At 39.5% G+C, this 14,390-nt stretch overlaps 1 protein-coding gene across 7 annotated transcripts in view; it reads left to right on the forward strand.

Annotated features, from left to right (window-relative positions):
- The window catches only part of atxn2 (ataxin 2), a 61,314-nt gene that overhangs the window by 23,914 nt on the left and 23,010 nt on the right, over positions 1–14,390 (forward strand). For 6 of the 7 annotated variants that reach the window (XM_057832947.1, XM_057832942.1, XM_057832946.1 and 3 more), the window contains 4 exons: positions 244–432; positions 513–685; positions 4,275–4,538; positions 7,677–7,862. In XM_057832947.1, coding sequence (XP_057688930.1) covers positions 244–432; positions 513–685; positions 4,275–4,538; positions 7,677–7,862 — 812 coding nt within the window. The remainder of the gene's footprint in view (positions 1–243; positions 433–512; positions 686–4,274; positions 4,539–7,676; positions 7,863–14,390) is intronic. The other variant, XM_057832948.1, reaches the window with a different exon arrangement.

Genomic DNA, 14,390 nt, shown 5'->3' on the forward strand with positions numbered 1-14,390 from the left:
TGGGCAGGATTAACGGCGAGCACAAAGAGAGGGGCCCGAGGGCCTCTTGTGGCCTACTTTATTTTTAAAACTGTTCATAAATCCGAATAGATCGTATACATTATCAAGTTCAAGTCATGTTTTTTCAGAAATGTGTTAATTTTCTGATTTAAACAATTTATGGCTACCATAATAGTTACATACATTACATACTGTACATGTATTAGCCCATTGCTGTTTTCAAGCCTTTTCTTGCATTCGAAGGGTTCCCCTTGAACGTGACAACTCTGAGGAGTTCCTCAAGAGGGAAGCACGGGCTGCTCAGCTGGCTGAGGAGATAGAAGCCAGCTCCACATATAAGGCCCGTGTGGCCCTAGAGAACGACGAGCGCTCAGAGGAGGACAAATTCACTGCGGTCGTGCGAGGTGAAAGAGAGATGCACACATTGAGCAGGTGATGCAAAGTTTACACAGCGACAGACCCACTGGGACGAAGCAGGATCGTATTGATTGTGTGTGTGTGTCTCCGTGCAGAGAGAACAAGTACATTCCCCCAGGTCAGAGAAACCGTGATGCCATGTCATGGGGGCCTGGACGGCAGAATTCCCCTCGTTTGAATGCGAACTCTACTGGGCCTTCAGCTCCTCGTGTTGGACTGCATGACTACAATCAGAGCCCTGGGGGCGACCAGAGGGTGGTGAACGGAGGTACGGAAGGTCCACCTCACACATACCCGTGATGCTTTGTGCTTCCTTGTAACCAACATTTTCATTGAAACATGGCCTTAACGTTTTTAGGTCAGCTTTTTCTTTTTCCGTCCTTCTTTAGAAAATATAAGTTTGTCAAAAAAATGAAAATTAATAAAGAACTGTTAATGCTTTAAATGTATGATTTTTATTTTTTAATTATTTTTGCATTTTTATGCAAATGAATGTTGATCAACGATGCTTTTGTTTATCTGCCTTTTAAGACGTTACCACTAACACAATATCTTGTACCTCAGAGACACATTTGAATTTGAAAGCTATATGTATAAATTAGGGCTGTCAAAATTATCGCGTTAACGCGCGGTAATTAATTTTTTAAATTAATCACGTTAAAATATTTGACGCAATTAACGCACATGTCCAGCTCAGACAGTATTCTGCCTTTTGGTAAGTTTTACAGCAAGGCTCTTTGTGCTGTCCAACAGCGAACTCTTGTGGTCGCTTTGCGACATGGTTTATTGATTTCTTGCCAGTTCAATATGGCTGCACGACGTCTCGGGCTGACGCCTACGTTGTAATGTTGTGCTTATATGATCCTTGGACAAGATTTGTCCGTAAGTATGGTTGTTGTAAAGAATGTACATATTATGTTAGTAAGCGAAGTATTATATTTTTTGTATGAGACGCTTTTTGTTTATGTTTAGTGAACCTGTATAGCGTGCTAAGCTAACGTTGTTGCTAATGCAATGCTTGTGTACTTTCTTTTTTTGTAGTTTTACGAGGGTCTAAAGAGGACAATGGTTTGAGGCCATTTTATTAATAAATCAGAACTAAAAGGGAGAAGTCTAATTATTAAGGCGTCGTTCACTAGCTGTCTAGTTTTGGAAAAAGTAGACGCTTCGGAGTGAGGACAGCATAGACAGATTTAAATGACAGTAGAGTGAAATGCCCACTACAGTCCTTATATACCGTATGTTGAATGTATATATCCATCTTGTGTCTTATCGTTCCATTCCAACAATTTATTTTACAAAATATATATATAATTTACAGAAAAATATGGCATATTTTATAGATGGTTTGAATTGCGATTAATTGCGATTAATTACGATTAATTAATTTTTAAGCTGTAATTAACTCGATTAAAAATTTTAATCGTTTGACAGCCCTAGTATAAATATATTAAAAAAAATTTTTTTTAGATGTACCCAGTTACGTCTGTTGCTACCTATAAGCGCAGACAAATTGTTTGACTATGAGCACAGTAGCTCATAACCTGAAACTTAAGGGGCGCAAGTCGAAAATTAGGGGCACGCAATGTAAATCGACTCGCGAAGTAAATATTCACAGCTCTTTTAAAATTTCTCTTTATTAACAATGAATACTTTACAAGCTCGTTTGTGCACGATCACCAACAACTGGGCTTTAGTGTAGCTCATAATAACCGAAAAATCGGCAAATGTAGTGGTTGCGCGGGTGTGTGTAGATAAATTTACTTGGCTTGTGTTTAATTTTATGATCAAAATACCCCCATTTACTGGCAGTCTAGAGCCCCGAGTCTTATCAACTTTGCAGTACCTCATGGGTGAGTGTTTACAAAATGATCATGATGATGAAAAGCTAAAAACGAAACTGGCACCTAGGCAAAGGAGGTTTGGTTGGAATAGTGATGCCTATGGAATTTATCCTGCATGCTGACCTCCCATTTTATATTGTAGAGAACCCCCACGGTTCAGCATTTCCTAGCATACTTTGATCCACATATAATATGGCAATATTATAATTAGGAATATTTAGTAGGGAAACATTCCATTTTTTAATTTTTTCGCGTGGTGCATTTATTAATTTTATGCAGTTATATGAATTGCAGTATTTACTTGTTTCTGTAAAATATTTTAATTGCAATATAGTAATTTGGTTACACTAATTTGCTACACCCATTATTTATATGTATCAACTGCTGTCTTTTGTCAGTAGACTTCACAGTATGGTATTTTGTCTCCTCACTGTTATATGAGAGCGTTTGATGAGTTCTCGGATGACTGACGTTAGGATGTAGGTTGTTTGTCAGCTACTTGTATTGTTAGCTGGTATTTTATTACCTCCACCAGTAGGAAGTAGGTATTCTGTTCCATCTATTTGTCTCTGTGTTCAAGATAACTGAAGAATTGGTAAAAGGATTATTATCAAACTTTCAGGATATCTTTGTAATCTTATATGGAAGACATGTTTGTATTTTGGGGTAGTGAGGTTTCAGGTCACAGAAGTCAGAAAATGAATTTTGCAAAACTTAATAAAAGATCAGATTATTTAACTGAAACTCGGTGATAGGATAAGAGAAAGGGTTAAAGGTCAGAAAAATGGCAATGCTTTGAATTTAGCTGTTTAGGCGGTGGTCTGCCTTTTGAGTGCGTGTGTAATTTTTTGTGTTTTATTTATATTTGGGAATGTACTTGCCTATTTTTAACTAACCAGGTTGGGGCTAATTTTTTATCTTTTTTTTCACACACTAGGCATCTGCTGCTGCTGTTCTGGTCATGTTAGTTTGAGAGAGGTGTCAGTCTTAAAAACAAAACCTAATTAATTGACTTGACATACTATAATCGTCCATTGACTATTATTCGGGTCAACAAATTCAATAAAGATGACTTGACTACAACACGAGCATAGTTCAGCAATAGATTGAACAGCATTTTAATTTAAGGATAAATTTGGTTAACTTGCCTCAATAAAATTATGGTTTTCTGAGGACCCCCATACACTGATATTTTTTTCCTTATACAACGGCTCATTGAGGCATAAGTTAATTGTTTCCTTCACGCATGTAACTCAGAACGATCATCTCTCAAATATTTTACACATAGAAAAAAATGGGAAGGCGATTAAGCTATTCTAGTCTTCTAATAAGAACTTGAAATTTAAAACATACTCTTAAGAAAAATGACAAGAACCATATTGTACAGGTATATATTATACTCTATACTATATTGTTTTTCGCAGAGGAAATTAATCGTTATTGTTATACTGGCTGCATGTGTAAATTGAGAAAGCATTTTTGCTCACATAGCAGCTTAAAATGTAACGACACAGTCCCGAAGTGATGGTTTTGCAAAATTGTATACATCTGCTTTGACAAACTAAAAGCTTTTCGTGGGTCACCATTATCTTCAGGCACCAATGTAATTCACCTTTTCATTATGCACATTTTTTTCTTTGATGGTTCGATTGCATTTAGTGTAACGGTCGGGCATCTATTTCTCAAATTGTAATTGGTTTGGTTTTACCGCTGCTGCAGACATTTTGTTTTGTGTGGACATGGGGTCAGTTAATATATACATCTCCCTTCAGTTTTGGAAAATTCATGACATTGTCAAAGGCAATATATCACAGTTGGTTTGGTTATGGGTGTGTACTAGGGGCATGTTAGTTTTGCTATACCATTATGTTTGTTTTTGAAGCCTTGTTCTTTTGTCTCAATAATTAATGAATGGCACGCACCTTTATGTTCTGGCTTGACTCTTTTTTTCCATTTGAAATGCTCATCATCCACCATGTGTCATCTTTGATCATTTGTCCTTCCCTCTTTTAGGTTCATCCCATTGGCCCTCACCCTGTCCATCTCCTTCCTCCCGCCCCCTCCCTCGCTACCAGCCCGGCACCTCTTCTCTGCCTCCTCGGGCCAGCACGCCCACCAGGCCACCCTCCAGACCCCCCTCTCGACCTTCCAGGCCTCCCTCTCATTCTTCCCACTCCTCCTATCCCTCTTGCTCTTCTTCTTCCTCCTCGTCTCCCTTTCCCCTCCACGGGCCCTCGTCGCCAGCCTCCACTCTGCCCAAACGCATGTCTTCAGAAGGTACCCACATCAGTGTGGCGTAGACCTGGGCAAAGGCATGAGTTGAAGGTGGATGGATTGGTCCTAATAGAGTGACGCGTAACTCCCAGTTTAACTTGCCCAAAAAGTTTCATAAGTTGACTGCTTTCAAAAGTAAATTTGCCCAGGTCTAGTATGGAACAACAGTGTTCGATAAAGTTGCTTCTGCAGAGTGATTTGGAATTTGTGAGAATATAGTTCTCAGGCTGTTTAGGGAGTGCGTGGGGTGGGGGGAACGTGATACACAAGCTATTTCCCCACAAATTAACCTTCCTAATGGTATTTTAGTTATCTCCTAGATCAGGGGTCAGCAACCCGCGGCTCTTTAGCGCTGCCCTCATGGCTCCCTGGGCTTTCTCAAAAATGGAAGAAGATGGGGAGGGAAATACATTTTTTGTTTTAATATGGTTTCTGTAGAAGGACAAACATGACAAGCATTCTTCTAATTCATTAAAAATGTGCTGAATTTAAAACTTGAGGCGGCACCGTACAACGGAGTAGTCTCATGCTATAGGATGCACTGCAGCAAAAATAAACATTTAATCATGAAGGCTCATTATGTATTTGTAGCCAACTTAGTTATTTTGATAGGCTAATATTGATGCATACAGCATGTGTTGCCTTCATTAGATAGATAGATAGATAGATAGATGGATAGATAGATAGATAGATAAGACTGTAAGGCTTTTAATTTTTTGCGGCTCCAGACTTATACAGTGCCTTGCAAAAGTATTCGGCCCCCTTGAACCTTGCAACCTTTCGCCACATTTCAGGCTTCAAACATAAAGATATAAAATTTTAATTTTTTGTCAAGAATCAACAACAAGTGGGACACAATCGTGAAGTGGAACAAAATTTATTGGATAATTTAAACTTTTTTAACAAATAAAAAACTGAAAAGTGGGGCGTGCAATATTATTCGGCCCCCTTGCGTTAATACTTTGTAGCGCCACCTTTTTCTCCAATTACAGCTGCAAGTCGCTTGGGGTATGTTTCTATCAGTTTTGCACATTGAGAGACTGACATTCTTGCCCATTCTTCCTTGCAAAACAGCTCGAGCTCAGTGAGGTTGGATGGAGAGTGTTTGTGAACAGCAGTCTTCAGCTCTTTCCACAGATTCTCGATTGGATTGAGGTCTGGACTTTGACTTGGCCATTCTAACACCTGGATACGTTTATTTTTGAACCATTCCATTGTAGATTTGGCTTTATGTTTTGGATCATTGTCCTGTTGGAAGATAAATCTCCGTCCCAGTCTCAGGTCTTGTGCAGATACCAACAGGTTTTCTTCCAGAATGTTCCTGTATTTGGCTGCATCCATCTTCCCGTCAATTTTAACCATCTTCCCTGTCCCTGCTGAAGAAAAGCAGGCCCAAACCATGATGCTGCCACCACCATGTTTGACAGTGGGGATGGTGTGTTCAGGGTGATGAGCTGTGTTGCTTTTACGCCAAACATATCGTTTTGCATTGTGGCCAAAAAGTTCAATTTTGGTTTCATCTGACCAGAGCACCTTCTTCCACATGTTTGGTGTGTCTCCCAGGTGGCTTGTGGCAAACTTTAAACGAGACTTTTTATGGATATCTTTGAGAAATGGCTTTCTTCTTGCCACTCTTCCATAAAGGCCAGATTTGTGCAGTGTACGACTGATTGTTGTCCTATGGACAGACTCTCCCACCTCAGCTGTAGATCTCTGCAGTTCATCCAGAGTGATCACGGGCCTCTTGGCTGCATCTCTGATCAGTTTTCTCCTTGTTTGAGAAGAAAGTTTGGAAGGACGGCCGGGTCTTGGTAGATTTGCAGTGGTCTGATGCTCCTTCCATTTCAATATGATGGCTTGCACAGTGCTCCTTGAGATGTTTAAAGCTTGGGAAATCTTTTTGTATCCAAATCCAGCTTTAAACTTCTCCACAACAGTATCTCGGACCTGCCTGGTGTGTTCCTCGGTTTTCATAATGCTCTCTGCACTTTAAACAGAACCCTGAGACTATCACAGAGCAGGTGCATTTATATGGAGACTTGATTACACACAGTTGGATTCTATTTATCATCATCAGTCATTTAGGACAACATTGGATCATTCAGAGATCCTCACTGAACACTGAACTGAGTTTGCTGCACTGAAAGTAAAGGGGCCGAATAATATTGCACGCCCCACTTTTCAGTTTTTTATTTGTTAAAAAAGTTTAAATTATCCAATAAATGTTGTTCCACTTCACGATTGTGTCCCACTTGTTGTTGATTCTTGACAAAAAAATTAAATTTCATATCTTTATGTTTGAAGCCTGAAATGTGGCGAAAGGTTGCAAGATTCAAGGGGGCCGAATACTTTTGCAAGGCACTGTATATATATATTTTTTGGTCCAATATAGCCATTTCAACATTTTGGGTTGCCGACCCCTGTCCTAGATTGTCATTTCAGATTAATGCTTTTTCAAGGACGAGTGACTATTTCTGGTAATACATATATATATATCATCCACATAATGGTACGTGGACATCGCATTTTGGGCTGCGTAGGCCAAAATATTAACGTTTGGTAGACTAGTTAAGTTGGCCTACATGATCCAAAATGTGATGCCCAGATATGTGGATGCCAGATCTCAATCATCATCATTATTTAATCCAAAACACCCCAAAAATTCCATACAAAGGCATCTTGGTAAAATGCTACAATGTTGAATTCATGACATATTTTGTAAATAGATGGATATTTCTAGAGTTGCAAATAAAAGAATGTGCCTATGTGCCCATGGGGCATTTTCCGTGTCATCCAAGGAATAAGAATTTGCCAGTTTCAGTGGTTTGTGACTATTTTTTGTCAAAGCCATGCACAAAGGGGTCACCAGTTCATTAGCTGCACAAACGCTGCTTGTTGGTGAATCTGTTCAATACCATCTCACCTTCTCCCTGCCATCCTCCCGAGTTCCTCTCTCTGTTCGCTTTGCTGCGGTTTGAATCGTTTGGTGTTTGTGTGTGTGTGTGTGTGTTTGTGTGTGTGTGGTTTTGTCACTTCTCTGATACTAACAAGCATGCACAACACACCATTTGTGACTGCAGTTTGTTTGACTCGTTTTCTTTAGCGATTCTCTCAAATGTCCTTTGCCTTCTATCTTTGCAGGTCCACCACGGATGTCTCCGAAATCCCAGAGGACTCCTCGTACTCACAGAGTGCCCCCCAGCAGGACTGCTGGGATGCCGCCAGGGGTGGATCTAATTTCTCACAATGCCGCTGGAGAGGTCCCATTGGCTCCGTCCAACAGAGGCAACTCCTCGGGCGGAACTTGGTCTTCTGTTGTTAGTGGAGGTAGACACTTACTCATCTTCAGTCGCGGTCATATATCTCTATCTGCAAAATTGCAGAAGTAGCTTTTTTCTTCCAAAGTTCAACTAGGCATAGCAAGCAGCAAAAAAAAAAAAAAAACTGGACTCTGCTGTCCGTTCAATTGGCTGACATACTGACATGTGATCAGCATTGCTTGTTAGCTGTGATTGGTTCAAATGCAACGGAAAATTGATCAGATCTTCAAGAGAAAGGATAGAGTTCAATGAGGTTTATTTTATTTTATTTGGGTGGTTCAGAACATCTTCCATATTAATGTGCGCTTTGAACTACTTATTTTTGTTCATTTATGTAAGGTTACTTCTTTATTTCCTTATAATTAAAATGTCAATGTTTGCTTTGTCTTCAAAATATATTCCATTTTACTCTGCATAATGTAAGTCATTTGTTCTTTTTTATGTATGTAACTTATATCTTTGTTTATTTATTTATTTTTGAAAGTCAGTGTTTATATTCAATTTTAAAGTACATCCTATGTTCTTGGATAGTTAAAATTGAGGTTTTGCTTTTAGATTTGAGGAAATATAAAAATTAGAATTATGAGGAATTTTGTAAATCTGTGAAAAAATACATTTTTTTAATTGGAAATCAGTTTCTCATTTTGGCCTTGTTCGAGTGTAATGCAGCAGCCTAGTGCATGTGTGAAACCTAAAAATTATTAATTCATTTTCTGAGCCGCTTATCCTCACGAAGGTCTCAGGGGCGCTGGAACCAATCCCAGGTAACTATGGGTAGTATATGGGGTACACCCTGAATCGGTTGCCAGACAATCGCAGGGCACAAGGAAGCCCACACAGTCATACCTAGGGACAATTAAGAGTTTGATCAGCCTCCAACTCCACACTGGAAGGCCGGAGCCCAGGATTGAACCCTTGATCTCAGAACTGTGGGGGTAACGTGCTAACCACTGTGAAACATGTTGTGTTTTATTGTGTGTGATATTTATAACTGTGCCAAAAGCAGTTTTAGCATTTTGTTGGCTTTAGGAGGTTAACCAAAAAATAGTAACAGTTGCAAATGACCTACACTCATCACACTATCGCTAGGCTTCATAGCTATTGTTCAGTTGTTACACCCATTTTAAATGACTGATTCAAATGATAGCGGCGACATACTAATTTCACCAATTCACATCCACAAGTCCACAATAATCTTGCCATTAGTGCAGGGGTGTCCAAACTTTTTGCAAAGGGGGCCAGATTTGGTGTGGTAAAAATTTGGGGGGCCGACCTTGGCTGACGTCCTTTATGTCGAACAATATATTTAAGCAAATTTTAGCAATCCATTCTGTGTGTCACATTTGCTTTATTATTTTTATTAATTCATAATTTCAACAATCTCGCAACTAACTTTTCTGGCGTTCTCTTTCGACTCTCGGGCTCTTGCGAAATACTGCTGCTGTGAAATTAAACTAGCTTCAAGTTGCTTCAATTTCTCGCTACGGATCTTCCTTGTAATCTTGTCGTATTTTGTTTGGTAATATCGCCTCACATTGAACTCTTTAAAAACAACAACTGTCTTTTTGTAAATGAGGCAGACAGTTGTTGCGTATTTTCATGAAGAAACAGTCCAATTTCCACCTATCCTTGAAGCGTCGGCCGTCGCAGTCAACGTTCTTTTTTTTTTTGTTGATTGTCGCCATTTTAGAAAATTGGGAGTAAAGGCCACACGGGGTAATGTTGCTTAGAGTGCTGCTGCCTTTTTGTGGGTAAATGAGGAGCAGCATTTAGTGTGTAAGATACTTCATATGCTGGTAGCAGTACTGCTGACCAATTTATTAAGTCTGTGTGTGGGCCAGACGTTAATTGATTTTATGACAGATGCTGGGGGCCGGATGAAATTTGTCCACGGGCCGCATTTGGCCCCTGGGCCGGACTTTGGACATTAGTGCATTAGTGTAATGGTTGAAAACACAATGTGATATAATACTGCCTTCTTGTGGATAACTAGAGTAACTACATAACAAGTCCACTAATAATTAACCTTGGACTAAAAAATACAAATCAGGCTCTTCGCATCAATCCATATACATCACTAGACAATACCTACCAAACTTCATTCCGATCCGTCCACAAATGAGGAAGGATAAATAATAATACTACTAATAATAATATATTTTATTTGAAGACGTTTTTCTGGTACTCAAGGTCACCGTACAATCAAAAACATTAAGGCAGATGTAAGGTTAAAAGCAGTAAAAATAATAATAGATGGAAATAAGTGGTGGAAAATTAATGTACAAAGGAAAGATGATTTTGTGAATAGGAAAGTCTGAACAAGTGAGTAGGCAATTTGAGTTACTGTCCTCAAGAAGAACAAGTAGAACAAAGCAGGGGTTAGGGTTACAATACATCAGTATTGTGATGTATCGCAATACTTTTGATCACAATCGATTATCGATCTGCTCCCGCCAAGAATTGGTATGTCATTTTAGAAAGGTGTCATTGTTTAATAAAGGAAGTACAGGTTGCTGCCGAAATCCTCAACAAAAGTGTCTTCAAGATGTATGCAATAAAGTAGTGTTGATGTATTTACAGAAATGTTACAAAATATTTTTGGGGGCTCTCCTAAACGACTATTTTTCTCTTCGATGAGTCAGCAGACTTTTTAAAAGATTAGTCGACTATTCTAAATACATATATAAATATATATATATTTTAAAATAATCAATTAAGTTTTTGTTGACACTTATTAATTAACAAAAACATTTTGGAACACTTTAATAAATTCTTTATTTAAGTACAAATAAACACATAAATAACAAACGATGAAGTCAATGCTGATAGCATTAACTCGTGCAAAAGAAAGGAATGTAAACAGATTCAGAACACTGTGACTTCACCTTTCCAACATGATTAAAAACAATTCTTAAAACTAAATATTAAGATTATCTAGCATTAATATTATAGTCAGGGGTGCACATAATTTTTTTGCCCCGGTTCTCAGAGGAGGACCTGGAGATGTGACTTGGTCCTCATTGAGCTTGAGAGCCAACCCGCCTGATGCGATAAATTTATGACAAGCTTTACTTAGAGCAGGGGTGTCCAAACATTTTGCAAAGGGGGCCAGATTTGGTGTGGCAAAAATGTGGGGGGCCGACCTCGGCTGACTTCCTTTACGTAGAACAATATATTTGAGCAAATTTTAGCAAGCCATTCTGCGTGTCACATTTGCTTTATTTTTTTTTTTTAATTAATAATTTCAACAATCTCGCAGCTAGCCTTTGTGGCGTTCTCTTTCGACTCTCTGCCTCTTGCGAAATATTGCCAATATGAAATTAAAATAGCTTCGAGTTGCTTCAATTTCTCGCTGCGTATCGACCCTGTAATCTTGTCGTACATGTCTGCGTGTCTTGTTTGGTAATATCGCCTCACATTGAAATCTTTAAAAACAGTGACACAGATGTTGCGTATTTTAGTGAAGAAATAGTCCAATTTCCACCTATCCTTGAAGCGTCGGCTGTCACAGTCAACTTTTTTTTGTTGATTGTCGCCATTTTAGAAAATTGGAACTAAAGTACACAGGGTAATGTTGCTTAGAGTGCTGCTACCTTTTAGTGGGTAAATGAGGAGCAGCATTTAGTGTGTAAGCTACTTCATATGCTGGTTGCAGTACTGCTGACCAATTTATGAAGTTTGTGTGCGGGCCAGACGTTATTGATTTTATGACAGAGGCTTGGGGCCGGATGAAATTTGACCACGGGCCGCATTTGGCCCCCGGGCCGGACTTTGGACATGTCTGACTTAGAGCCAATTAACTTTAATTAATTATATTTACAATTAATGCTTGATTAACATCAACTGGCACAACAAAATTGCCATTACTTTGAAATGTAAAGAAATAAAAAGCACCAATTCAAAATAAAGGGCATTATGCGGCTCCCACATTAACTCCAAGCCTTTTTAAAAGTGGGATGTCCTCCTCATAAGACCTTATTGAACGTGCATGTTTAGCTTTGTAAAATGCGAGCAAAAACACGTTTGTCAGTGCATGTCGCTGTTCATTATCTTTATTCCGCCACTTGTCCATAGGGCGAGCGGGGTCCTGTTTGACATCGATAGTTTGCTTAATTGCCACATGCTCTCTGTTTTTTCGTGCTTTTCAAAGTTTGGATGGCTGAAATTCTTTGACCCTACATAAAATGCGCTGCTCTTATCGGCGACATTGGGATTCTCACAGCACATTTTGTACCGCATTTCCGTGCGAGCATCATTTGCTTCTAGCCATGGTACCTCCTACTTTTCAGCAAAAGTCCTTTTTTTCGGTAGCTCCGGTGACGTCTCTGTCGTCTGTCTGTCTTTTGACGGGGGTGGGGGAACACGGAAGTAATTACTCAGTGTGGCCTGCCTCTTTGACATTTTGAGAAGTTATTTTCTCGTGTCCGCCGCAAATACGGTGGTCAGCCATCGGTACGCAAAAGCGTATGGAAGTCGTTGAGGGCCAGCGCGTTTGTCTACGTCTGGTACGCATGCGCGCATGCGGACTACTTATGTGGACCCCTGATTATAGTATACTACTATATGTATATACATAATAATACACTATAAAGTAAGCGAGATTAGTGCAGTCATGGACTATAGTAAGCTGGCCAGTCTTTCCTTTTAAATGTTTTTTTCCCCAAGCGGCATCATTCTAACAAATACAATCTGCATGCTGTGCACAGACAACAAGACTGTGAAACCTACAGCTTTCGGGAGCAGCAGCAGATTAGATAGATAAATGTCACGTGTCACTGGAGTGAAGTACGGGAAAATTACTTAATGATGCACTTTGATACGACGCACATGAAGTCAACTTCAATAAAAAATGTCGTTAGTTAAATGGACTTATGATTTGCCAGCTTGTTGTCTCCTGTCGTCTTCTAAAATTACAACTAGGTGACGTCTCTTCAGGTATTCATTCACGGCTGTATGCAAGCTTGGCATTGCAGAGACCCTCCTCTGTTTCTTTGAAATAAGTCTATGCTTTGACCACTCTGGTGTGCTTTTTTTTTGCTTTGTGCCGCTTTCCCCGCTTGCAAACAGCGTCCGCCATTCTCAACTTTCAACGCATATATATTTTTTAACCCTTCATTAACCGTCGACAGAATGGTGTGCTTGTCGACATCATCATCGATGACATCGACTATGTTGACTAGTCAGGACAGCTCTAAATATTTTCATAGTCTGTGAGGAAGACAATAGTTTTTGACTGATTGTCTATGGAAATTCAATAACTAAACATTCGTCATTTTTCCATGTACAAATTTCATAAGCTGTGGCACAACTTAGTTCAAATGAAGAAACTTGTAAAACTGATATTTTAATAATTACGTCAATGTATCTTTGTAGCATAATAACGTTAAATGTCTTGAATATTTTAGCCAGTCAGACCACAGCAAGTGCGATTTGGCCATTTTTATCTCTGACGCAGATATTTTCTAAAATTTTGTAGACTGTTAGGGTTTCGGTTTGTTAGCGTTTGGTTGGTTACCGTACATGCTTTTGCCATCGTATCTCTTGTCCTTGTGATTGCCCATTGATTTAACATGTTGTGTCTGCCCCTTGTATGACAACCTATCTGCTTCCTCTTGTGTTGTTATCCCCATGTCTGTATTTAAGATTCCCATAAGCAGTCCGTTCTTGTTGCCTCATCGTCTTTGTCAGTGTCTATGCTCTTCTTATTCCTGTGCCCTCGTCCTGCCTTATTTCTGATCCTCATAGTAAGCTGTTGTGTTACCCAGTCTTTTGTTTTTACTCTTGAGTTTAGCTTGTACTTGTTTTTTGTTCACTGCAGTTATACATTTTTGAGTTATCACCTCCCTGCATTGCCTCACCGTTTTCCTGATTTGGGTCCATTTCTTGGTTCCTCGCCTGCCTGCTCGCCTACAAACCCTAACGTTAGACCAGTGACATCATTGGTTCATTTCCTGACCCATTTATCAATATTTTTTATATCGCCATATTGTGAGGTAATCATTCTCATGAGTCCTGCATCGAAATCGTGTTGTGAGGAACTCTGAGGTTCACACCCCTGAAACAAAGTGAGTGACCTTTTGAGCCCAAATTGCTTGTTGCTTACTGGCTAATGTTGCAACTTGGGGGGGGTGGGGGGGGGGGGGGGGAATCCAAATGACTGAAAGATGCTCGCCTCCACTCGCTCCCGTGACGTCCACAGCAAATTGGCTCAAGGCGGAGTGGACAGAGTGCTTTTTAAGAATGGGCAAAATTTGGTCGCATATGGACAGTGGAAGAGAAATTACCGTAATTTTTGGACTATAAGACTCACCTGACTAGAAGTCTCCAGCCACCAAATTTTACACAAAAACGGCATTTGTTAATAGATAAGCTGTGCCTACCAAATTTGACAAGGAAACTATGTTGTATAAGCTGCACTGGACGATAAGCCATAGGGATAGTCACACCTAAAAACTACTGTTGACGCGATGTTTTTTTTTTTTTTTTAATAGGAAGTCTTACAGTGCCACTGGACAATGATAGATGTCCAGCCTTG

Source organism: Corythoichthys intestinalis, chromosome 3 (genome assembly GCF_030265065.1).
Source record: "Corythoichthys intestinalis isolate RoL2023-P3 chromosome 3, ASM3026506v1, whole genome shotgun sequence".
Taxonomy (NCBI): Eukaryota; Metazoa; Chordata; class Actinopteri; order Syngnathiformes; family Syngnathidae; genus Corythoichthys; species Corythoichthys intestinalis.